Source organism: Stigmatopora nigra, chromosome 10 (assembly GCF_051989575.1).
Source record: "Stigmatopora nigra isolate UIUO_SnigA chromosome 10, RoL_Snig_1.1, whole genome shotgun sequence".
Taxonomy (NCBI): domain Eukaryota; kingdom Metazoa; phylum Chordata; class Actinopteri; order Syngnathiformes; family Syngnathidae; genus Stigmatopora; species Stigmatopora nigra.
This window is the reverse complement of record NC_135517.1, coordinates 12,193,228-12,220,000: the sequence shown is the minus strand read 5'-3', so window position 1 is coordinate 12,220,000 and position 26,773 is coordinate 12,193,228. Positions and strand designations below refer to the sequence as shown.

Genomic DNA, 26,773 nt, shown 5'->3' with positions numbered 1-26,773 from the left:
CCCCGGTCCTTGATCCATAGTGATGCCTGCCCTTGTGACCAGCTATATGGTATACAGAGATCAACCATCCCACCCCCTCCCAATTGCACATTGCCTTTTGGTACAGTTTTAACTGTCAGAGCATTCTCGTCTCCCAGCATTAAGAAAATGGGCATGCAAGCGTCCCTCTGGATATCTGGCTTGGCATGCAGAATGTCAGAAAGAAATAATCTCCTCCCAGGGATAACCTAGCAATCTCACAGCCCAGGGGAGATACAGACACAATTTGAAAAGCAATGGAACAAATACATGGCTGGCATGTAATAGGGTGATGACACTGGGACCATAATGTAAAAAGTTTCTCATAAATTTGGGTTGAATAAAATTTAATAGACACAACAGAGAAACTACTGGCTATAGAATATACTACAATGCCCTGCCCACTGTCGTGCAAGTCCTCTGTTATAGAACCAGAAATAGTATTCTATTTTATTTTTAACAAGTCTGTTTTGTGGGGTTTATTCACTCTTCAATCATTTCTCATTTAAGTCACACTGGATTATAAATCGAACCCTTGGCCAAACCAAACTATTAAGAATAAAACTGATTCATAGTCTGAAACATGCGGTCTATACTGTGTTTATATCTATATATACATCTATCCGTCCATCTATGGAAAACATGAAGTTGGTCGTCAGGTTTTTTCATGTAAAATGTAAGGTCTGCACTAGCCTGCCCTGTTTTGGCCCGATTATTAAGCATGTCTGCCTCCACTGCTTCAGGACTGGTATAGGGGCTGTCCACACTCTTTGTGGTCTGGCTAGACAGAACTGGCCTGCAGAGGTCTGTGTTGATACACACATTCTACCAAGGAATCACACACTGCAGTCAGTCCTTTTCCTATACCACATCCACATTTAAAGCTACCCTAAGATCATCCAATCTATCGTACCGCTCATGGACATAACCATCTGAAACCTAAAGCTCTAATATTGGTAAATGAATGGATTACTGGCATATTTTTATCAATTGATAACTTTGTTCTCAATAGAGTTGTATTTCTCGTCCCAATTAACAGATATTGAATATTTTATCATTTTTACAACTCTCATAATCAGACATTCACTTAATCACATTTAATTACAGCACATCTTGGCATGTGACAGTTAATGGACCCTGTTCAGTACAACACATTAGCTTCTACTTTTAACTGACATGTTGAGCACAATTTGAGTGAGGGTATAAAGCCAGGCCCAGCAGGGGAGATTCTTCCAGATATGCCTTCGCCACAAACCTAACCACCACCCAGGGTTGATAAGTAGAAAGACTTGACAGAATGTGAAAAAACACGTCAGACATCATTATGTGACAAACAAGAGGGACCTCAAAAGAACGCTACGGGCCAAGAGGAATGTTATTGGCATCCGTACTAGACTGGGAGCCAAATCGGTGTTTACCTCGGAGATTTCCCGACTCGGCAGCTCGTTCTCTCTTGGCTCATCATGGATTACCAAAAATTCAAAATATATATTTTTTTAAAAATGTAGTCTTTTTGAGGATAACTAAAAATAACTAAACAGGAGGACTTTCAAACAAAAAAACAAGATGCAACAGCCCACATACAATGTGCTACATTATCATTGTTTAGTATTTTGCTTTTTACTTGAGGGACATAACAACACAGGAAGTATATTTGTCAATTTATTCGGTGGGCCCTGCAGGAGAAGAGAGGTTATTGAGTGTTGAAGGTGATTCCATCTTATATGGTGGCCCTTAGGAGGACCTAACCGGGCAACGACAACCACTATGTTGAATTGGGAGCATAATCAATCACTGAGTCCAGAAGATAAATGCAGTCTATCAGTAGGAGGTCAAGTTTGAGAGCATTTTCTTCTGAGAAACAGAGGACTCTAATGTATAGAATGCACACTAACATTCAATTTATTCAATTCCAAATAATTTGTCCTGACCAAATGACTGTTTAAAAAATCCTGTTAACTGTTTTCGGATAGATGCCTATAAAAATAAGGTAAATGAGTAATCTCGAGAATTTCTTTCTTAGTTTCCTAACTTTTTCATTACTTTATAAAACTACTTTTTTGTTTTGCATCATTCTTCCATTACCAAGATTGAATAATTGGATTATTTTACTTTTAATGAGGATAAAACAAGGAGGTTGCCAATGTTATCAACATATAATTTAAAAAAACAAGCTTCATAAAAAAAAGTACCCAAAGTACATGAAATTATGTTTGGGTATTGTTGACAAGTGTTTTGTTTTTAGTTTTTTGTAGCTCTAAATTTTAATTGGTTTCACTTCTTAACACTCATTTTATTTTGGGAATATTGATAATATTTCACGCTGTCTCAAGTGAGAAAGGTTAATCACAAAACAACCAGGCATCCACAGTTTCATTTCTACCATTGCAAAGTTTGTTTTTCTGTTTTTTCTCTTTGGGCTTAATGACACATTTGGAAGGGACTGGAAAATGTACATTAGGATTAAGAGAGGCAGAAAATTACCCAGGGGTGAGTTTTTATGCATTACAGGTCATTATATGAGAGGCCTGAGAGCCACTCAGCCACCATTAACAAAGATGGGGGACCAACAGGGCCACTTCCTGCAAGGGAGTAATGGGAGAAATATGGAGAACATGTTCAGAGATGATGGTTTCAGATGTCCCATGTTCGGAAATCATTTCAACATTGAATCAATGTATAATGTTCTGTATCTAAGTAATTTACAGCAACAAATACATGTATAAATGCTTTCTGGCTTGTGAAGTTGAAATGTAAATGGTTTGTGCTACAATGTAGAATGTGGTATTAATAAAGGTGTGCAAAATCCATTCTTTGGGCAGATGGAGTTAAATGCTTTAAGGTGGAGCATCTATTTTAAATATAATACGTTTGAGGCGAATGTATGAGTGAGGCTTGAGATTGATTTGAGGAAAGGAATAAAACATTTTTTTGTAATACATATATATTCTATTATATATTCTAAACTTCAACCAGGAGCAAAAAATAAACACTTTAAGCAAAATTGTTCTGTTTCTTCTTTGGAAAATTGTTTGCCAACTGTCAAGCTGAGCACATACTCGCATCAGAGACCTAGCCTACTGTTGAGTTTGCTTCCTTCAAAGATTCCAACATTTATTTAACTATTTATACAGGTAAGGCACTTGAGAACATATTCTCATTTTCAATGCCGACCTGGCAGTAGACAGCTAATAAAATAAAAAAAAGTTTGCCTTTCAAGTGCTGTTTCATCCCTGCGGTGCTCCTGTGCCAGGCAGTCTCGCATTTGAAAAAAAAACTCCTTATACATTATTAGTCATTGATTGTTAAACCATTATTGCATGTGAGTGTGTTTATGTGTCCATTTGTATTTTGTATGGAGATGCGCGCATGTTTGTGTACTGCAGTAATGGCAAATTGAAAATTCCAATACCTGTGCTGACACTTATCCTTTATAAAAACACAAACAAGTCACCAAAACACAGAAAATCAAAATCTTAAATGATGTGATTTTAAAGACAACTAAAATATGGTAAATTATTTCTCAACTCAATAGAAAACATGTATGATAATTATATATAGATAGATATACAGTGTTCCCTCGCTTATCGTGGTTCATGGGGACCGGGACCACCCGCGATAAGTGCATTTCCGTGAAGTAGGGATTCCCCTTCAAAAAATGCTTAATTTGAATTTAATTCAAAATTTTTGTTGTTGTTTTTTTTAAAAAAAAATTTTAATTATTTTTTTTTACCCCCTGTATACAGTACACCATATAGAATACGGGTAGAGAGAGTGAAATTCATATTATAACAAAAAAAACCCTGTAAAATATGTTGTTTCAATGTAATATTTGTATTTTTTTTCCCCAAAAAAATCTGCGAAGCTCTGAGTCCGCGATAGCTGAACCGCGAAGTAGCGGGGGAACACTAGATATGTCAAGAATATGACTCTTCAGAATAGGTCCGGAACGAAGGAGAACTATTTATCATGACACTAGCAATGTAGCCAGCAGAAAAACAAGGATATGGGCTGGCAGCTGTGAGTTCTGAAGGCCTTGTATAACCACAGCCCCAGTCTCACCATATCCTCCCTGATGAGCCTCTTAACTGCCATCAAGCCTAGCATTCCTTTTATATTCTGTTCTCCATTCACAGACTCCCAGAGGTGACATGAAGGCATTGGGTGGCGCATTGCAAGAGTAATTAAAAAAAAAAAAGGTTGATTGGAACGACAGAAAGAGGACACACTCACAGGAATAAAGAATGAGGAAGAATCAACAACAAGGGAGCATAGGGTTGTGAAGATTGTTTTTTTTACTTTAGTGTAGAATTTTCTTATTACAAAAGTCTTAAAATTGTACAGATTATAGGTCAGATTAATAGTGTAAAATGTTTAACAAATAATGTCTGTCTTATATTTTATTTCTGAAGCCCACCTTGCTTCTGATGTGTCATTCATAGGTAGAGAGGACATATTACTGTATTATTGATTACATGAGGATATATTGTCAAACCGCTTTGAGTGCATTGAAAGTGGAAAAGTGCCATACAAGCGTAAATCAATGTACCAGTTTAACTAAATATTACGTTCAAACTAGGGTTTATAAACATTCCATTTCCACTGGATATTGAAATGTTTAGCAGAACCTTGTCACGAGCGTGTGCGTACATTGTTTTTGTTTCTCACTTTTATCTACGGCTTTCAGGTTGCACACTGTTTTCATGCAGACAGGGCACATTAAATTTGGGTGAAAACTTAAAATCCTGATTTTAAAACTGATTTCGACTTCAACCAACCAACAAAATATGGGATAGCTATATAAAATGTAAGCACATTAATTTTGTTAAAACTTGTAATACTTCTAATAAACATTTAGCACAAAAATGACTTCTGTTGCAGTTCTACTTCATAGTGTGCTGAATACCTGAGAGGATGAATTTCAAGTGGTGCAGTCAGTTGCAGGACAAAGTCAGAAAGTCATATGCTTGCCTGTGGGTGGAGAAAGCGATACGGATGTGATTTGTAATGTGAAATTCAGCAAAGGGGAGACACAGAGCATTAATATGCAGCTTGTGGTCAGGCCCTTACCATCATCTCCATGGCTTGACTTTGACCTCCTCTACCTGGGACAGCTTCTGTGATGACACAGTCACAAATTAGATAATTAAAATGGTATTATTTTCCTGTTGTGCATGTTCTCACCAGGTCTGCGTGGGTTTTTTCCGGGTACTCCGGTTTCCCCCCCCCAAATTCCAAAGACATGCATGGTGGCCGATTGGAAACTCTAAATAAGGTGTGAATGCCCCGGGATCGGCTTCCCACCGATTCAGGGTGTTGTTCCCTGCCTCTGGCTCTAAGTTAGCTGGGATAGGATCCAGCACCCCCTGCAACCCCGAGGATGAAGCGGTTCAGAAAGTGAATAAATGAATTTTAAATAGGATGAAAAGGAATTGTGATTTGAGTGATTATTCGAATATTTTCTTGAATAGACAAATATTCCTTACATTATGTTAAAACTCCTTCATAAATACTAAAAGTATACATATATTTGACACAGACTACAATATGCAATTGTATAGGCATTGCACAGTTCAAGGAATACGATTCAGATTGAGAATGGGTGCAGATCAGGTACAAAAATAATAATACTCATGGTAATAATATTAATAATATTGAAAGTACCACTGTGCAGAAGCAAACAATAATAGCCGATTGACGTTAACACAGATCAAGGTCAATAAACAACCAAAGAGATTAGGTTTAGGGTGATATTTCCACAATACAGGACATCATAGCATAATCGAAACATAGACATTCAGAGGGGGGAAAAAAGCATTCCTGCATGCCTAGCAGCCTAATATTGTACTTCTACAGCGACCTAGCTTGAGCTTCCTTTCTGCATGATATTGCATTACAACAGAAAAAGGGAAACAATAAAAACAAACAGCTATATCACGATCTTATGCCAATGTTTTACATTCACATGTTCAGCACTTACCAATTCCAGGAAACGATTGCATCTCGTTGCATTGTGGGTATTGTAGTTTCGATCTCGCACGTTCGCGGAGAAGCAAGGCATTTTATTTGAAAAGCTACAAATGTATAACCTTATTTACTTAACAGCTGAGGAATATTGCTGTGAAAAACAAATTTAGAGAAAATTAAACCGGGAGAACGACACAGGGAACTCCACCCAAAGCCACACTGTAATGTAAAATTTAAAAATTACAAAATTAACAAAAAACTACTAGGGCAGCATCCTAAAGTGCCAGCATCAATGAAAAATTAATCTCTCCAGAGTGTGGGCTACTTTTCATCAAAGGAAAGCATTAGTGTTTAATTCCTGAATTGGTGTGATGTCAGCACGTCCAAATTTGGTGAATCTGGCAGAAGGGGTGCCCCGTTTCTTCTGTGCTGCTGGCAGACCTTTGACACTTGGCTTGCACTAGTGTGAAAAGACCTTTATGTGTTATCACACTAGAAATGTTTCTCTAGGGGGCATTTTGAGGTGTCTCAAAAATCTACTTTGAATTATCTAATTTATTGCAATCTGTAACACAAATTCATCAACCGAGACACATTATATTTTGGTTTACAATATTTCATCTAACTAACTAAATCTTAGTTTAATATGGAGTTCAGACAGTGATGTTTATGGTCTGTTTTTCATTTGTATTGTATACTTTGAAATCAAAATTCAAATGCAATGTAGTATATCTTTATTTTTTTATTTGCTGCTCACAACCTTCCCAGTGTTTTGGTATATACAACTTCTACAATAAAACTATATATAGTGAGTCCACCACAATTACTTGGGGGCTTTCATGGACCCATGCATGCATTTGTCCAAACAGATTCTAGGAAAAATGATGGGATGAGGCCAAACTATAACGTGACAAAACCTGACATGAACTAGAAAGAAAAGAGAAGAAGAAAAAAACTGAGGGACATATTTCGAGAAATACAAACTGAAGTCTGTCTACAGCGTTTCGTCAGATAGGATGGTAATTAGTCCCTGATAGGTATTTAACCTTAATTTTCTGGATTGATTGTCCGGATGAAAGAACAGTCTCACTAGATAAAATATACACAAATATAATCAAGAGAGAATATTGTGTTAAAATAAATGTCATTAATTTGTTTATTATTATACCACCATATCCCAGAAAGGGTTGCAGGTTAAAACTAATGTAAATCCCCAAATGTAGTATCTGTTTTTTTTTATTAATATGCCGTTTTTCTTATCCATTTTGTGTTCTCTAAAACACCTGAATGAAATAATCAGGATCATTATCAGACTTCTGGTGAGGTTGCAGAGTAATTAATCATTTGATTCAGGCGTGTCTGAGAAGGAAGACATGGAAGACTAGATGGTTGCTCTCGAGGACTGGAGTGGATGACACCCCGTCTGGGGTCTTTTTGCATGTGAACAAAAGGTGGTGTAATTTTGGGTGTGTAACCATCAAGATCACCATCTGCTGCAGGGACATTATTATTTTTTTTGTCAACAGTCTACAGTAGGAAATGAAAATCTGCAAATAGCCAATCGCAGGGCACAAGGAGACAAACAACCTTTCATGCACACTCATACTTAGGGGAAATTTAGATTGTCCAATCAGCCTACCATGGACATCTTTGGGATGTGGGTGGAAACTGGAATACACAGAGAAAATCCACCCAGGCCCAGGGACAAACATGCAAACATGCAAACTCCACACAGGTGGACCAATCTGGATTTGAACCCAGGTCCCTCCCACTGTGAGGTTGGGTTAGGTCATTCCAACCCATAAAGACGACACCTTTTAGCCAATCTGATGTCCTGCAAGTGCAATCAGTGGATTGCCGTCAGGTGCGTCTTGTTTTCTGCAAAAAAAATCATTGGTTAAAGTGCATTTGCATGATCGGTTGCAACAAAAACCTGCATCCACATTCGCCCTCGAGGACCAATTTTGCCCACCAATGGTCCATGGAGTGTAGATATCCCCCTTGTGCGTGTCTGCATGCGCGTGCGAGTTCTTGTGACGGCGCTAGGATCCAGCGGAATGGCCCGGCTTCATTCTCATCTCCCCATATTTCTCTCCTCTTAAAAACCCCCAAAACCCCCTCCCACCCATAAGACTGTTTTAAAGTCTCTGTCATACTTGGGCGTACATGCTCGTACTTAGTGGACTGATGGAGACACCTTGCAGCAGCTCATCCTCAAAAAAGGGAGTGCTACTTTCCTCCGTGTGACCGCGAGCTGTGAGCTCCGTGACTACCGATTCTTAGTCGCTTCCAAGGGCTAAGTGGAGCAACGCTGCGGTCTCCTCGAGTGCATCAACCCAAATGCCCTAAACACTACGCTGTCTCGGAGTGGTATGTACATCTTGGAGATGCTGGGACCCCAAGACTGTCACCTGGACCTTTAGCGACCTCCATCCCTCTCTCGGCGAAGACTCCTGAGCGTCCGTTCGTCTCGCTCGAGACGCTGCTTTTTACGCAGCGGTGGTGTCGCCAATTGAAGCATTCCAAAGAGGACAAACTCAACACTTGTGGCTTAGTGTTTGGACTTGGACCATTTTTACCATGTGGAGATTACTGCCAATATGTTTGCACTGCTGCTGGATTTTCTCGGTGGTGGTACCCTCGTCCGACTGTCATCCCGGTAAGTTCAATCATTTCCCGGTACCGTATACAGAGGCGTTTGTTGTCCGCATTTTTTTTAGGACGTGACGTTTAGGAATAAGAACCAGATTAAAGTCATTCAAGTGGTAGGATATTAAGTGTCGATGCGGATTGGGGAATATTGCAATTTCCTTCTTCGGACTCGTGCTGGGACATTGAGATGATCCAAAGGACACCAGAGGAACCGCTTGCATACAGCTGAGCGACCTAGCTCGATTTAATTCCGGTCACAACTCTGCCTTACACTGGTGATAAATTCACCTTCCTCTAATTTGCCGAGCATTTTTTTTTCTCCCAGTGAAAGACAAGGGAGGACATTATGCAAATCAATGGTGTTATGTTAAGAAGAGTGATTGACTCCAATCACTAGGAGTGTGTCAGTCAGGAGATGCAAAATCTTTATGCGCACTCAGACGTTCCAAACCAACAAATGCAGTTCCTGTTCATAATTGTCTGTCAAGGGAAGAAAAGTTGTTTTGTGTGATTGTTTTTTCTTCTTCTTTTTCTTCGTTATATGCGTAGACTACCGATATAACTGTTGGCATCATATTTGGAATACAAAGTTATGGGATCAGATTTATTTTCTATGATTATCATAAGCCATTCCTGCTCCATTTCAGTCTTATTTCTTATAAGTATGTTGATTAGTTTTTAAAATATCCATGTCAAAACCCATTTGTGCCCTTTTTTAAACCGTGAATCTTTGCTCCAGGTGTATGTTATTTACATTTTAATGGTTGACATATTGTCATTAAAAAAAAAAAAACAAGTCCAATTTTATTTGTGGACGCTCTCAAAACTTTGGTCTGATGTTTTATGGTTGATGATTAACTGCATCAGAATGCTGTCATGTCAAATTGAATCAATTTCTATCCAAAAATACAATCCCAAAGATATATCCATGAAGTTTGACTGGATTGGTCTGAAGATAATAAAGAAATGTAATTGTAGAATGCTATATATATCCTCAACTCAAACGCCTTTCAGAAATAAATAATCAAACAAGATATTAAGCACGCATATATAATGGCTCGGTGAGGGAATGGAATGAGAGCTTGAATTATTGAATGCTATTTTTACTGTTCTTAGATATGCATCAGAAATTATCTGTAGAGAAGAATACATTGAAAATGCTAACTTTCAATATGATCACTTATTTTCTGATGCTCGTCAATTTATAAATATAAATAAATGAAAATTAAACTGCAAAATTATCTTTTTCTAGTTTCTAGAATTTATTATTGATAGAATTTATTATTGACTTGTGGACCCTTTTGACTACAATGCAGATCCCTAGCAGCTCCATATCCCAACCTTAAGCCGTGCTGTCATGTGAAAATGTATCGTGCCCTGTAGCAGTCTGTAGATATCACACATTATTAAAGCGCTAGTTAGACATACTGATTTATTCTACTTTTTACAGCATAACCAGATTGGCACCTATATTGCTATAGTATACATAAATACACCCATGCACACACAGCAAATCCACATTATTAAAGTGAGAGAAAGTGAGGCTGTGGTTGAATTAATCCATATAATTTACTCTTTGGCTGCCATTCATTGCCATAGATTTCCCATCCATTTAAACTAGGAGTGTCTGACAGTGTGTCGTTGCACAGCCCAAGTGTGGAAGTCCAAGATAAGTGTATTTTAATTTAACAGTATTTATGTTTGGATGTAGTTTCATTACCAGGAATATTAAAAGGATTCAATCAAAAAGATGAAGGTTACAAAAAAAAGTTAAAACACTAGTAAATATTAGCAAGCTCATTAAAATAATATATTACAACACTTAGCGGTAGTGCATAAACTTGAAACCTTTATAGAGCAATTAATGAAGCTGTGCCACCATAAACATTGAGTATACTTTAAATTAATTGTTTTGTATGCATGAATGTGTGTATGTAATGATGAATGACTACCAATATTATAAGTTAATGATGTTTATTTAATTATCATTTTTTGTATCCCACAAATACAACATGGGTACTAAGAAATCTTTTATTGGTACTTTACGAAGTGTTGAGTATTTCTCTAAAGAAAATACAATTCCTGGACTGTCCTTTTGAAATGTGCTGTTCAGTGAGCAATCATTCAGAAATTCAATTGGACACTGCACATTGACATTATCTTTTCCATGCCTTCTTTTTCTCATTATATCTTTTTCTATGAGTTTACATTTCATTCCTGGCTCCTTCCTTAGCCCGACCACTTGGTGTCATGATATTTTCTGTGGCTGAACCACAGTTGCTGGTTTATGTTGAATGACTCGTACATGATAGAAACAGAGATGAGCGTGCATCTCTCCTGCTGGGCATCATAAGCCGGCTCTTGGTGTTGCTCTCCTTACCTCCTGTCTATACATTTTTTTTTTATTCATACCGGTCTTTACCGAGAGGAACAAAAATATGTATTTACGATATAAAATGGAGTTCAAAACCTTCTTTTCAATGTAAACTACTACCTTTTGTGTGCAAAACATTTCGGCTGAAATGAAGAGCTGCATCAATATATATACACACTACTATTCAAGTGGCTACCCATATAAACAACTTGCTTATAAAAGTTGCAATGATTGAATGAAAGAAAAATAGTGTGTTGGCACTGCAGTTTGGGTGCGAGGATATTTTTACACTTCATTTATTTACCTATAAAGTTGTAATATTAGTACATTTTGCATGCTAACTCTCCTTGGTTGTTTAAACCAACTATCTTCACATTCTTATTATATACAAGCAAATGTGCATTTTTATTCAATAACATAGAGAGAGAGTAGAACAAAAAATAACTGAAAAAAGAAACTTTTGTTTTTTTGGAATGGCTATTGGTACTGAGTGGCTTGGACTGTGTGGTATTACACATCGCTCATCTTTCTTTGAAAAAAGTGAAAGTTCAATACATGTTTGTAGCTCTTTTGGTTAATTTAAGTACTGGTATACACCTTTTATATAGAAAGTGTTCCATTCACCTTTCTCAATCAACGTGCATTAAAACATACTGATATTTGCTTACAAAATTGGCTTTAGAAATTGACTTTTTTTCCATTTTAACTATTTAATCTATATCAGCATCAGCCTTTGAGAAGGCCATATCACTCATGCTCTATTGACCACCATTTATCTTTATATTATATTATCATATTATTTACAAATGGTTTTGTTTTTTATCCGCGGAATAATCAAGCAGCAAGATAATGCCCAACAATACTTCTTGTGGGAGGATAGAACGCCCACATACACTGCCCTGTATCCAGCTTGCAGTACGTGGAGTCTGTGGTTAAACGCTTTATTCTCAGAGCTTTCTAGGCGCAGAGTACATTATTTGTGGTGAAGTCTACCTTAATAATGTCATACTCTGTTGCAGAGCACCACCAGGTAATGATTCAGCCAACTGCTACTCGAACTACAGGATGTTGTATGGCACTGTCTGTTTAAGCAACCTGAGTGCTGCCAAGATGCCTCTGGTCATCCACACAATGGTCGGTTTATAGTCACGCAAACATCTGTTGTTTTTGGGATGAAAAGTGCTGAACACTACCACAGGCGTCTGCTATCTGACACAGAGCATCACTGTCGGCAGCATGCAGTGTCAGCATTGAGGCATCACACCCCTGTCATTGCAATGCTCTTCAGTGCTGGGTTCAACAAATAGTGAAGAGACAGAGAAAGAAAAGGAAGAAGACAGAAGAGACATGAGAAGAAAGAGATGTTTGGCCTTCTATCTGTCACTTTTTGACATGAAAAATGAATGGTCCCTGTCGCTCCTGGCACAGGAGGGGAAAAAAAAAACAGAACAGTCATTGTAATCTCCCAAGTGCTTCAGTTAGTGTATCTGCTGGCCCAACACGCATTTCCACCTCTTCATCTGTCTCTGTCATTTTGCTCCCCTTTTAGCATTCTTCTTTCACCTCCATGCAGTGAGCATGTGATGCTCTAAAATCAAGCAATAAATGAGATAATAAAGGTTGGTCCACCATTCGAAGCTGGCGTCTGTGTCACCAACCAACTTAGCCAATTCTAAGTCTCTTTGTTACAGTGATATGGAAGGCAAAGATGACATTCAAAGAAGAAATTGGATATGCTTTGTGATTCTAGGTTGCTAACATTATCGTTGTCATCATCTCAGTGCTCAGTGGGTCATTATCTGGACTCCGCCGTGACCAGGAAAATCCTCACACATCTGCACAAGGGTCACTTTATCAGTGAGCTTGGAGCCTGCCACTACTACCCTCCCCCTTTTCCTAAATAGATTAATTAAAATATACCAAAGAAAAACATCATTCTTTTTTTTAAATTGATTCAAGAAAGTGTTTATGCTGTATTGTCAGATGAGCAGATAAATCTATTTTGGTGTTTAATGTCCACACTATGCTGCAGAAACATGTTAACCAAGACAGGCACATAATGTTCAGAACCTTTAGGAACTCCAGGGGAACTGGACACTAAAGTTCCTTGAAATAATCTCGGCAACACAAACCTAAAATGGGATAGTTATATCCGGGGCATTTCACACTCACATTTGCCCGTGCATGAAAAGAAAGCCAGCATACGTATAGATTCTATCATCATCCACACAGTTTGCCATAAAACATGGGTAATGATCCTTGTGAGAGATGAATATTATCATAACCCTAAAATACAGGAATGCCATTATGAAATCGAGTGGAGAATGCAGCTAATTTTCTTGCATACAAACAGCAATTGAACTTTCTGTTTTATCATTTTAAAACAATGGTATGCACTTATTTCCGTGAGTGACCTAGGAGCACTCATTTGTTCATTTTCCATTCCGCATATCATCACAATGGTCGCTGGGTTGCTGGAGCCTATCACAGCAAACCTTGGGCAGTAGGCATAACAGAACAAAGTAAAAGTAGTACATAATCGTAAACCGTTGATATAAGAGGAACTTTATAAAAACAATCGACCTATGGGGCGAGAAATTTGGTCAGTACACGCAACATTTGTGTGCATATCCACAGGAGCTCCAATTCAGTATTGTTGTCTCCGCTAGCACAAATTCAGTACGTTAACGCAGAGTTGACCTACATGACTTTTGAAAGTTGCATCGCCATTCTGCTGACCGAAACCATAAGTGGATAAATATGTTCCATCTGCTTGGGATTCCTCATAGCATTCCCCATACTCCTGCCGAAAAAAAAGTGTTGCAAAATCGAATGGAATTTCTGTGAATTTGTGTCACCTAGAAACAAATGCAACTTTTATATGCACTTTTGGATTTCGGCACACTGGATTTTCATATATTGTCTTCACACTGTGGCTGTCATCGAAATGTACATGTTTAATGTGCTTTGGACATTGGAGCCAGGGAAGTTGACCACTCACATTAGACAAGATAACTACTACCTGGAAAATAATATGGAGTCAATCCTTATATGATATGTTAATGTTGACGGCATGGTGCATTGTAATTATAGTTTTAAGCACTTAGTGTGATGTAATGTGGATGTAGCCTCTGCTGAGGCTTGCATGCAGCCAGACATGCAACAGAGACATAAAAAAAGAAGAAAATAAGCATAGACAACACAAGATGGTGATTGCAGTGGAGACATGTACACAATAAGCCACTTTCCTTCATTTTGATGGGTGGATGCTTTTCTGTAACTGTGAGGCGATGCAGAGTGTTAAGGGAGGTTGGACTGACACACTGTCGCATAGCCTTCTGGGTGATGAACCTTGAGTCTGGGCGACACCAAACAAACACCAAGAGGTGAAGAGAGAAAGAGATAGGGTAGAGAAACAAATAGACATAGTGTGAAAGAGGCACATTTGGTCCATCCCTGCCCTCTAGATTGAAACTTGTGACGCCGTCAGGTTGTTTTAGCATCGGTAGATTCAATTTGATGGCATATCCCTGACAGTGAGGCAACTGAAGTATGCCAGGTGGTGTGTTTTTGTCTAGGGAGGAGGGGGGTCTTGTCAGGACTTTCAGACACTTTCTGTTCATTTGTCAGACTTGATAGGTGGCCATTCACTCTGGAGCAGTGACAGCTCTCCAATACACCCGTGAAAGGTGTAGATGGGTGTTCCTGCCATTTCCCAGAACACTTTTTCATCTTGAATGGGGGAATGCACTTCACTCGCTTCCCATCAGTCATTCCAGCTGACAAGGATGGAGGCAGCTATGTTCGCCCTCTGAAAGGGAAAGCAATGTTACCACCTTGCTCTGATATTTAGTGTGCCAGTTAGGCAGCCATATTTTACTGAACACTTCGTCAGGTTTCTTGCAGGACTACTTCCCTCCATTATTTACGTACCAGTAATGTATTTGTTTTATACTATTTAACATTTCATATCATTTTCTGAACCACTTTATTCTCACTTGGGTCGTGGGAGTTGCTGGAGCCTATCCCAGCTGACTTGGGGCCAGAGTAGGGGGACACCTTGAATTGGTGGCCTGCCAATAGGAGGGCACAAGGATACAAACAACCATTCGTGCTCACAATCATACTTAGGGGCAATTTTAGAGTGTCCAATCAGCCTACAATGCATGTCTTTGGAATGTGGAAGGAAACTGGAGTACCCAGAGAAAACCTGCACAGCCCCAGGAGAACATGCAAACTCCACACAGGTGAACTGACCTGGATTTCAACCCAGGTCCTCCACAGTGAGATCGTTGTGCTAACCACTCATCCGCCGGGCCGCCCCATTTTTAACATAACTTTTTATAAACGATTCATCATGTAATTTCATGTTAATTTTGACAAAATTTCCCTGCAAATAGCTTGCGACCAATTCTGAGTGCATTCAGCTCGTAGATGGCCGTGATAGGCTGCAGCATCTTCCGTGACCCTTGTGAGAATAAGGGTCACAAAATGAATAAATCTTAAGAATGGCAGGATTCAGCGGGCCGTGTACATCACACAATTATGGGCTCTCTTCACTGTTAATTAGGCAATCAAAATGACTTAATCCAACACGAATTAAGTTTATTTATTTTGGATTTTTTAATCAATATTATTCATGCAGTGTAACTGCCATTTCAACTGTGGCTCTCCTTTCCGTTTACTGGGATTTAAGACTAAAAACAAAAGAAAGAATGAGGAAGAAAAAAAAACAGTGCATGTCAAGACGTATTGTGTCACACACCAAAAGAGAACTGTGCGACTGCATTTAAATCCAGTCATGTTGCTTTTTCCACCGTAATAATTGGGAGATACTGGCTTCCTGTTTGAAGGGAGATGTGGTGTTTTGGGCAACACGACAAGTACATAGTCCAATTTGTCTTGGGTCTTGGAGGAGACGTTTTAAAGAGTTATGCGTCGCCTCTTTCTTAATCTCTTGTGACATCTCCGTAACTCAATTGTATGTATCTTTTTTGGTGTGGCCCCTTTCTTGTCTTCTTCACTTTCTTATTTGAATTCATTTTTTTTTGTACTTTTCCCAATTTTCCTGCTAGCATAATTGGAAACATTAAAAAGGATTTGGAGCTTTCTGACTATATTTATATAATCATAATGTAATTCCAGTTTTCTCCCAAAAATATATATGTGGAGTAAAATGTAAGCATTTGTGTATTTTTATGTGATATTGTTATTCAGTGGCACCAGACCTCTAAAGATTTTATATTTCTATTCTTTTCATTCAGTATACATGGCAACAAGTACATATTTAGAGAATCGTAATACTCTGTTTGAGTGAATGTTGAAAGGATCCACACTAAAAAGTGTTTTAAACAGATGGTCATTAAAATTCTAATTATATAGTATGCAACTTTTAACTTGAGTGCTTTTCCGTGCTTTCTTAAAATTGACATTCTTTTACGCCTTCGGGCTCACTCTAAAAATAACGTTCAACATTGCTTCTGTCAAGCATCTATTTGCTTGCATTCTTCTTTTCACTTTTGACAGTGCAACACTCGTTTTACAAGGTAAGGGAGGAGTAGGACCAGAAATATACCAATGTCAATATCATTAGATTAGAATAGATCACATTATTCATCCCATATTTGGGAAATTTCACTGTCACAGTAGCGAGAGGGTGAGAATACTGACACAGGAAAATACATTTTAGACATAAAAAAATAGGTAAATTCAGAAAAAAAGAAATACATATATATATGGTATATATACGTATATGGGATAAGGATCATCATAATATTGCAATGTTATTGTTACTATGACTCTATAGAAAAGACGATCCATTCCTTGATTAAAAATACTTACATATATGCTTATTTGGGTTGCAGGTTTATTTTTCAGATGGATGTTTTTTTTTCCTGTGTCTGGTTTTAAAATTTCCTAAACAGAAAGCTTCAGGTGTTTGAATTCCGTTACAGATGTTTAACAGATGGGCCTTTCTAATAGCATCCTAGGGTGCATAGGTTTACACCCAATCCGTCATGGTGATTTCTATAGTGAAGCCTCCGACCATGGATTAGTCCCTGTTTTCTATTCCTACAATCACTCGCGGTCAACCATTCTTCTCTCTGCCCTTATTTGTCAGCTTTCACCACTGGATTCGTTTAAGTATTTCTACATTCTTCACTGCTAGACAAGCACCGTGTTCCACATGAAACACCTTTGGATTTATGCTGCAAAGTGCAGCCATCTTTCTTGTGTTAATCACCTCAAGCTTGGGCACTCCGGCTCGACATGTCCCCAGTTCGATAGATGACCCACAGGGGAAATCGAATGGAAAGTAGCCAAGCCTGACACTTCTGAAATACTTTCAAATTACCTCACTAAGATACAACAAGACGGCAATTTAGTTTTTCTGTGTAGCCTAGAGATTAGGGTGAGTTGTCACTATTAAAAATAAAAATGCTTGGGGATATGGCACATTCAACTCCTGACTCTTTTTCTGTGGAAAGTGGACATGAACATCGTCGTTAAAAACAGGCATCAGGCAAATGGCAGTTAAAAGTTAGTACATATTCGAAATCCCTGCACTTAACCTTCTATGAAAATGGCAAAGTGAGATGTTTTACCTCAATCAGTGGAGAATGCTGTTGTGTGATTGGGTCATCTGAAGAAAGAAGATACCAGTTGTAATTGCAGTTGTTATAATTGTTCAACTATAAACAAGCATGACTCAGAGATTAGAGACAAAATTAGATAAATGTGCACAATCGATCCATCTCTTCATTTTCTTTATCACTCAACCTCATTAGTGTCACTAGTGAGCTGGAACCTATCCCGGCTGAGGAGGCTGGGTACACACTTGACTGGTCACCCGCCAATCTCAGGGCATGTACAAGTATAGATAGATTAATAAAGATTCACCCCCCACATAATTTTCCACCCAAGGGCATCTTCATTTCAATTGACATACTACTATATACACAGATGCCAAGAGAATTAATTTGTCTGTACGTGGTCATTGGTATTTTTCTTATAAGCAGCAGTTAAAAATATATATCTATAACTGTTTAATTTCCACGACTTGTAATTAGACGGCAATATTCAGACTCTAACAATCAACAGTAATTACATTTTCTGTACCGCCTATCCTCACTTGGGTCACATGTGAACTTTGCCTATTCGAGCCGACTTTGGATGCAAGGTGGGTTATTCACTGTACTTTGCCATGTTTTATAATCCATTATTTATGTATTTTGCACTTCTTAGATAAGGACATCCAAAATAAATAAAATAATAGGAATAACTCTATAGTTTGTTTTTATGAACATATGATTGCAACAACCTCACATAGATAAAAAGGCAAATAAATAGTATTAGTTTTCAAAAGAAATTATAAAATAGTCTGGCATAGTAAAATTATTCAGCCCTAATATAGAGCATTAATATTCCCTATTATGCAAGATGAATTTGCATAAATGAAATTTGCAAAGAAGAATTTAATCAGGTAGAGTAACTAAATTAAGATATGCTACCAGAATGACAATTGTATACCCCTGCCATCATTTCTTTCGTTTCGATTTATTCCCTCTCCCAGTTTACTCTTTTATATATTATCTTGTTTTATGTGTGTGTCTTCTGTCTCTGGGTTGCTTTTTGTGCCTGGAGCTGTGTTTAAACCTCTGACTGTTGAAAAAGGCCTCTCAGGCGATGTCACTCCAAAGACCAATGCTGTGTCTTGATGTTGACAGGCACTGGGTGAGCCAACCAAAAGCAAAATCTAATTACCATTAAATCGGCAAGTCCCCAAAGCAAACCCATTAGCCAAAATTAGCACACACCGTCTCACACGTGCACCAACACACACATACACACACACCCTTATACACACACACACACACATTTTCATCTTCACTCCCTGCTCACACTTTCTCTGCCCTTGCCACTAGCCTCCTTTTGTTCTATCTTCTTTGCTTCAACTTTCAGAAGAATTGTCTAAAGCAGATATTGGCTGGTGTCTGATCTATAAAGAATATTTGTTCTTGCATCTTCTGAGTTCATTCTTGTGTATCGCTACCAAAAAAACCAAAAAACACTCTGAATCTGATGTCCCAGTTGCAAGGCATACTCAGTCAGTTTTTTATGAGTGTCGAGCTTTGACTCAGCAATTGGTATAACTGCTTTGTAAGGATGATGTTTTATGTGATAACTAACACGTGGAACCAGCTGTGAATTTTTGATACCTGTGGCAATTATAACATGCTATCGGACCTAATGTGGTCTTGGGCAGAGAAAGAACAAATTTTACTTGCAGTAACAGTTGCGCCAATCCACTTTGCAAGGAAAATATTGCAATCTACACAGTATTTTTATATTCAGCCAAATATATAGGAGAAATAACTAATCCATGTTGGTAACAGCTAATGAAAAATTCTGTACTAATAATACACTTATATTAATCTATCTGTCCCAAGCGTTTTACTTTGTTTTTGAGAATGTTCTTATAGATATATCTAAGACCTATTTTGTCCTTTAGAAATTTAAATTCAAGGTTCCAAAATTTGGCATCGAGGTGGGGACTGTAGTTATACAGACTTTGACATACAGTTGGTCCTTATTTAATTCTTTTTTCCCTGTATTTTTCTTAATCCTGATGTTGTCCCAGTGGCAGCCATCTGGTGCAGTCGACATGTTTATCATATGAAACAACAAATGTAATATTAAAGTTATTTATAAGGCCATCAATTCTCAATCTTTCTTTAAATGTTTCTACGTTAAGAGTCCCCAAATCCACTAGAAAATACAACAAAATTACAACAATGAGGTACTGTTTTTTTTCTTTTCTTTTTCAATCATTTTTGTTTAATCCATTTTGCTTTGGGATTTGTTATTGCTCCTGGGACAACATACTTTAAGCTTGTGTTTAAATACATAAAATAATCCATTTGATCAGAGCTACAAAGTATTTAAAATCTTGTCTTGGACAGGAGCCTGGCTTTTGCAAAAAAACGGAGGCTGAGTTCCAATTTAGGGTTTGCAACCAGTTTAGGCTATCGTCTGCCTCCTGTCCATTGTGGGATAGGCTATAGCACCCCCTATGAAGATAAGGTGACACAGAAATTGAAAGCCCATACAGTGAGGGCCAACCTGAGATTAAACCATCGAACCCAGAACTGTGAGGCACTCGTCCACTGGGTCGCTTCGACCAAACATTGTATTCAAAATTAACTGATGGGACTGAGGACATGTAAATACAAAGAGGCTGGAGATAATAGATGAGAGTTGGATTAAAAGGGCTGGGTGGAGTACATTAGCAGTTAGGTCAGCAATGGTATTGTGGAGTGAGTCACTCCTCTTTTTCTAATCTTTCTAATTAGGCATCATCAGCACCATTACAACCGCCCCCACCCAACCTACGCTTACTCAGTACCCTTCCATTCTGTTCCACTCTTCATATTGTTCCTAGATTGAAGACACAGAGTAAGAGGATGCTAAAAATATCAGATGAAAACAACATCTACTACAAATAAAACCTCACTCAATTTATCTCCTAAATGTGATTAACTATATTAGTGACCACAAATGATGAGAAACTGTACAGCTAACAAATAAGTCAAGGACATGACAATGCATCTGCAATTGTAATGCATCCCTTTAAGATACAAATCATCTAGTTAAAATTGGCTTTGAAATGGTGACAATCTCAAAAATAGGAATGAATAGAAACCCTTGAAAATATACTAGCAGACTGCAAAAATCCGAAGCTCATTGTGGATGTGACAGCATTTCTTGTTTTAGGGTAAGGCCAAAGCAGCAGAGAAAGGGAGACTAATTATGGTGTACTTTTCATTAGTAAACCTTGTCACCTAGAATCTTGCATTTGCCCTTGGAGCTCAAATCACAAAATAGAAATGGCAGGTGGCTATGAATTGGTTTCAGCAATGCGCACATTTTGATCACTAAATAGTGAGCCAAATAACACTAGAACCCTTTATGGAGGGATGGAAAATTATTTCATGAACCTTAGGAGCTTGCAAGACTAAAAATATTCTATTTTCTATTTGGCTTTGCTGAGCGGTGTTCAAAACCCTTTGATTTGTCTTGTACATTCACTGGTAGTATTTGTGTGGAAAACTCTATTTGGCATTATTTTATTTTATATTTTTATTTTTTTGTCACATTAGTCTTGCTTTTAAACTTTTCAAAGCAAATCTAAACTCGAATATATTCATCTATCATTACAAATAAGATATTTTCCATACACGGTAAAAAAAGAAAAGAAAAAAAAGAATGGTTTCAGTACTTGACTTTGATTTGTCAGATTTTAGCGACTGGATAAATATTCCTGCTGAGATATTTTGACATTTTTTAATGCAAATTTAAACTTGCCTTACTACTTGCAACATATGTTTACATGAGAGCGCAGTATGATTGAGAAGGCACAGTGATGCTGTGTAAAAAGTGGTGCAAGAGCATCAATGTTTGTTGTTGTCTAGTTTACAAAAGATGAGAGTGGTTTAGGTTGACAAGTCTGTGATGTCACTGCTGTCAGGCATGCTTGTGTTGGTGTGCGTGTGGAAAGAATGCTAATGCAGTGGTTTCTGCACCCACATGAACCAAGAGTTATTTATTATGCAACTGGCAAACAGAAAATCTGAGCTGTGCAAACAAAAAAAGAAGAGACAGACAGTAATAGATACACATAATTGGATTGATCTACAGATGGGTAGATGCATAGGGAAATGAATGAATGATAAGCAGTCAGCACATTATTTGGCTGCTTATCAAAAATAAATATTGGTTTAAATTGGTATTTTAGAGATGTTGCAACTTCTAATTGCAACCATTAGTCATTTTCAGAAAATATTTATAACCAGTTCTCTTCTGCTAGCATATTTTAACTAGTGAATATTCCATAAAGTCATACAAAAATATTATTTTTGGTAGACAAATTCAGGAAGTAACTGTTTTGTCGGAAATTGACAAATTGATTCATATAGCAGGTACACTGTCACTTTTTGCAGGTACAGTACATCCCGGAAGTCAGATATCGGATTGTGATGACGATACCAAATCCAGTAATAGAGAGCTTTTACCAATGGTTATGTCTAGGCAGAGTGAAGATTACTTATGTATAATAATAAATTGTTATAGCTCAATTAGAAATGTTATAGTTCTAATTTTCAAGGTGTTGAAAAATAAGGACATGACTGAAAAACTCCCCTTTAGATGGGTTTTTCTATTCCATGTTTTGTTGCTATCAATTTTCCTTATGCCACTTATGCCATTAGTACATCCCAGCCGACTGAAACGCATACATACATACTAGTAGTGATAAATGCCACCAGGGACTTAATGTAACATTTGAGATGGAACCATTTCTTGGTGAACCAAAATCAAATGCGGTATATGCCTCAGACAAGTACTATGAGAGACATATTGATTTAACTGTACTACTGGTAAGTGGGAACAATGGGTGTCAGAGCCCAAAGGGCACAGGAGGAAAGTAAAGAAAATCTAAAATTCAGGGTCACCTGCTGGAGGAAAATCAAAAAACGAATGCTTGCCAGCAATCAATAGAAACATGTAATGTATTTTTAAATGCCACATTGCTGCCAGCGCTTGGTGATGTGAAACCACTGCAAAATTGCCTGTGAATATTCTCTTTCATCCAGGTCATTACATTCTCAGAGCAGTGTATCACTTGCAACTGGACTGTTATTTCAAACAGAATTAGCCTAAGCTTTGTAGTAGAAACTAACAACACACCTCCAAAAACCACAAAAATCGAATTTCTAAAATCTATTTCGCAATGAAAGACAGAAGTGGACATAGACTGAAACCTGGCCATTCCTTGCAAAGACAGGTCTTTTCTGTAAAACCAGTTGTCAAATAAGAAAACACACAGGAGTAATATTATGCAAATTCAAACAAATTTCTGCTAATAGTCAGCTAACATAATTAATTAATTAAACTAAAACCTGGCCATTCCTTGCAAAGACAGGTCTTTTCTCTAAACCAGTTGTCAAATAAGAAAACATACAGGAGTAATGTTATGCAAATTCAAACATATTTCTGCTAATAGGCAGCTAACGTAATTCATTGATTAATTAGGTGTTTAATTATTTCACACTTGATGGATGAGAAGCTACCCCAGAGAAGTAGTTATTTATAAACAATCCAAAAGTCAATTTTCCATAATATTTCCCTTTTGTATTTAATTTAGGGCTGTATTTATATTGCCTGGAAAGTTGTGATGTGAATTACACAAAGTCAAGTGTAAAAACTGAATAAACACTTCATTATTTTCACCGCCTGCAGTCATTCCCCTTGGCCTATAATTTTTTGTACTACTTCACTTTCCATCTTTGCTTTTTGACTTAATTTCATCTTGCTGCACTGCTGTTTGCAACTCATCCATTTGCTACCTACATTATAACCATGAAATATGTTCTGCCAACAATAGGTTCTCTGATCAATAACTGTGACTCACTTCAAATTGTGCCAATGCAATCTTTTTTTTTTGCATTTCCTTGTAGTGTGAGCAACTAGCTACTGTAACTCTCATGGGCTTCAAATATAAATCATGGCAGAGCCACTCAGAGAACCCGCTTGGAATTGTGTGCTGCCTCACTGGCACCGGACATAGAACTGTAAAGCAAAGCCTTAACACTCTTTGACAAATGGCTTTGAAGGTTATGCGGGTGTGACAGTGTGTTTTACTAGAACAGAGAAGGCAAGGACTAATCAAAGTCACTACACTAAGGACAGCAGGCCAATACATGAGTAATTGTCTAACAGACTGGTTGTGTGTCATCAAGGGGAATATGCATTCACAATTATTTTAGTTGGCTAATAGTGTGGCAGCCTTAACCCCACCTCCAGCCAAGCAGTCAGCCAGATAGTAAATCAGTCTAATGATTAGAGACTGTGTCAGTAGTGATAGCTGCTAGAACCTCCCAATAGCTCATGCAATAACTAATTGGACAATTAGTGTACTGGGATTGTTCTGATAACTAAGTGAGACTTCTACAGGATGAGGAGATATTATTATTTTTTGCTTGGAACAAATGTGTTCTGGATAAACTGAATGAGGAATTAGAAAAATAGGAGTGCAGAAATCTACATTTTTATACAGAACTATAAATTCCACTGTAGAGAATGCTGCTGTTTTACAAAAAGTCACAAAAAAAAACACATTTTCTAGAACAGTGATTGAGTACTATGTGTGCAAGAGAGCATCACATGATGATGAAAATGATTGAAATGAATTGATTTCAATGCTTATTGTCAATATATTTTATTGTCAAAGTATGAGATTGAAAGCAATAACCATATAGTGCACAAATAACAACTACAAAGACAAATAAATAATCAATAAATGAATAAGTAGCCCTATTGAGATCAGCAAAGTGGAGGGGCCATGTTCCGTCTGAGGTTCAGTTATGATCATTTGCATCTCAGCAAAAAAAAAAAAAAACTTGCTTAATTTAAAATTTTCATAACATGTAGAAAAATGTCAATATAAGCCAATATTCTATTTTCTCCTGGGGAAAAATGCGTTGTATTTTATCCAACTCATGTTGTAATAGGTTGGCGTATCTGAGCCTTCCAGTCTGCTGCTCTGCTGTGCTAGAAAGCTCCCAGTTGGGTAGTATACTGTTTTTTTCTTACACAAGTTTATGCCACACTGTTCGCCTTTCACTACCAGCGCTGGACGCTTGCTTTGACTTAGCTGGGGGCGTTTTGGAGCGTTGGCTGACACAGTTCACGCACAGAAAACCATCGGAAGTCTGTTTGGCAGATTTTCTGGCAACCGTGTTTCATTGTGGACGTGGTTGAGTTAAACACAGCGGTAAAGCCAGACACAAAACTGAAGCAAAGAAATTCAACATGAACACTGGGAAAAATTATGCCTCGTGTAGGCTGACAATGGTGATTCACCAAAGCAAAAATGTGAAACAGCCTTCCTGTGTGCAAGATAGGAAGAAAATACCCGTTTTTTTTTCTTCCCACTTGAAAAAAGATAAATCGCAAAGTAGGAATACTCCCGGAGGTTCTGGATAGTTGTAGCCTTAACATGTAATATGTATTACTTTTTAATATATTTATTAATGAATATTTTTTAAAACCCTTAGTTGAAATGAATCTGTGCAATGTGCACTGCAGAGTAGCGACAGATCAATGGAGAAACATTAAACAGCGCAAACCCTTTCAATTTTTGCTTTTTTATACCTGCTTTAGTCTATCTGTAATTACATGCTGTCCAATAATAGACTGACGCTGTGTGAGTGCAGAAACGTCAGGGTATTGGTTATTTATATGTAACATTAAATCATACAATCGTTCAATCATGTTAGTATGCACTGTTAACAATGTTACTGTTCAGGGATGTCTTGAACTCAAGTAATTATTAGTCCTTTGATTACGCCCAAACACACACTTACACCCACCCCCAGCCACAGCCTTGTACCACATAACAGTAAAAAGATATGATGATAATGATGATAATCATTCTTAATGTTGCTGTTGGACACACACACACACACACACACACACACACACACACACACACACACACACACACACACACACACACACACACACACACACATACATCCCTCCACATCCTACAGCCTTGTACCACATAATGATAGATTAAGAAATATTCCTAAGAACATGTCTCATCTCGGCTCTGTTGTAGCCATGTATGTGAATGTCTTCGATCATGGGAATGCACCACTGTGCCCCCAGCAAAGGGTACTTAACCCTCAAATACTTAAACACATGGAATTAGATCATGGTGGAATTATAGGTGGATTTTATGGAGAGATGGTGTGCAGTGTGCTGCTGAGATAGGACAAAGTTCTTAAAGAGGCTTTGAGAGTTAACTTAAAGCAATTTTCCTCCTCACATTATCTTCCGTCTATGTCTATAATACATACTCGGGGGGGGGGGGGGGGTGACCCTGGAATCACCCCCCAGGTGAAATAATAACGTAGAATCTGTTCATCGCAACAGAGAAATATTCAACTGAATTATTTTAGCCAAATTTCCTGTGTTTAAATTATAAAAAGCCACCATTTAAAATGACAAGGCTCCATCCTGGACTAGAATATTAAGTGCGGTGTGCAGACACCATACACATAATTAATTGCTGAGGGGTTTTGCGCCAATGAATCTGGGACCATTCGTCAATCAAACGAAGACCTTTAGTAAATGTAAATATATGCAGTTTAAAATTTGCTTCTTTGATGAATGAATTTGAAGAGTGCTTTTAATTTATGAACAGTGTAATTCCTTTTTAAATTGGAAATTTAAAATAGAACACGTAGCTCCTTGAGAAAGGCAGCTTTGCTATAGTCAAAACCCTGACCAGAAACCATAAAATAATTGTAAAAATGAATTTTGAGAGACAACGCAAAGGCCCGGCGGCTTGAGATAGTCTAAATACTCTAAATTCCCCCTCGGTATGGGTGTGAGTGTGAATGGTTGTCCTTTTGCTTGTGCTCTGCGATCGACTGGCCACCGATACAGGGTCTCCCCCACCTTTGGCCCGAAGTCAGCTGAGATAGGCTGCAGTACCCTCCACGACCCGACCCAAGTGAGGATAAAGCAGTTCAGAAAATGAATGAATGAATAATGCAAATATACATCACAGTAAACCATATCCAAACACATTTCAAAAGATTTGGTGTTAGTGCTAGCGTGCCTTCTTCCCAGATCCATTACCATTTAAAAAAATGTATTTCTCTTCTACTTTACTGATAAATATCATTTGCTCAC

At 37.8% G+C, this 26,773-nt stretch overlaps 2 protein-coding genes across 7 annotated transcripts in view; one reads left to right on the top strand and one right to left on the bottom strand.

Annotated features, from left to right (window-relative positions):
* The window catches only part of fhit (fragile histidine triad diadenosine triphosphatase), a 38,043-nt gene extending 31,945 nt beyond the window's left edge, over positions 1–6,098 (bottom strand). Inside the window, exons 1-3 of one of the 5 annotated variants that reach the window (XM_077726220.1) lie at positions 5,999–6,098; positions 5,089–5,135; positions 4,925–4,989 (exon numbers count right to left, since the gene is read on the bottom strand). The gene's annotated coding sequence lies outside the window, so the exon portion shown is untranslated. The other 4 variants (XM_077726225.1, XM_077726222.1, XM_077726224.1 and 1 more) reach the window with 4 other exon arrangements.
* Positions 6,099–7,830: 1,732 nt separating this feature from the next.
* LOC144203014 (receptor-type tyrosine-protein phosphatase gamma-like) overlaps positions 7,831–26,773 on the top strand; it is a 125,738-nt gene continuing 106,795 nt past the window's right edge. For both annotated transcript variants that reach the window (XM_077726188.1, XM_077726187.1), the window contains exon 1: positions 7,831–8,644. In XM_077726188.1, the coding sequence (XP_077582314.1) occupies positions 8,566–8,644 (79 nt within the window). In that variant the 5' untranslated portion in view covers positions 7,831–8,565. The remainder of the gene's footprint in view (positions 8,645–26,773) is intronic.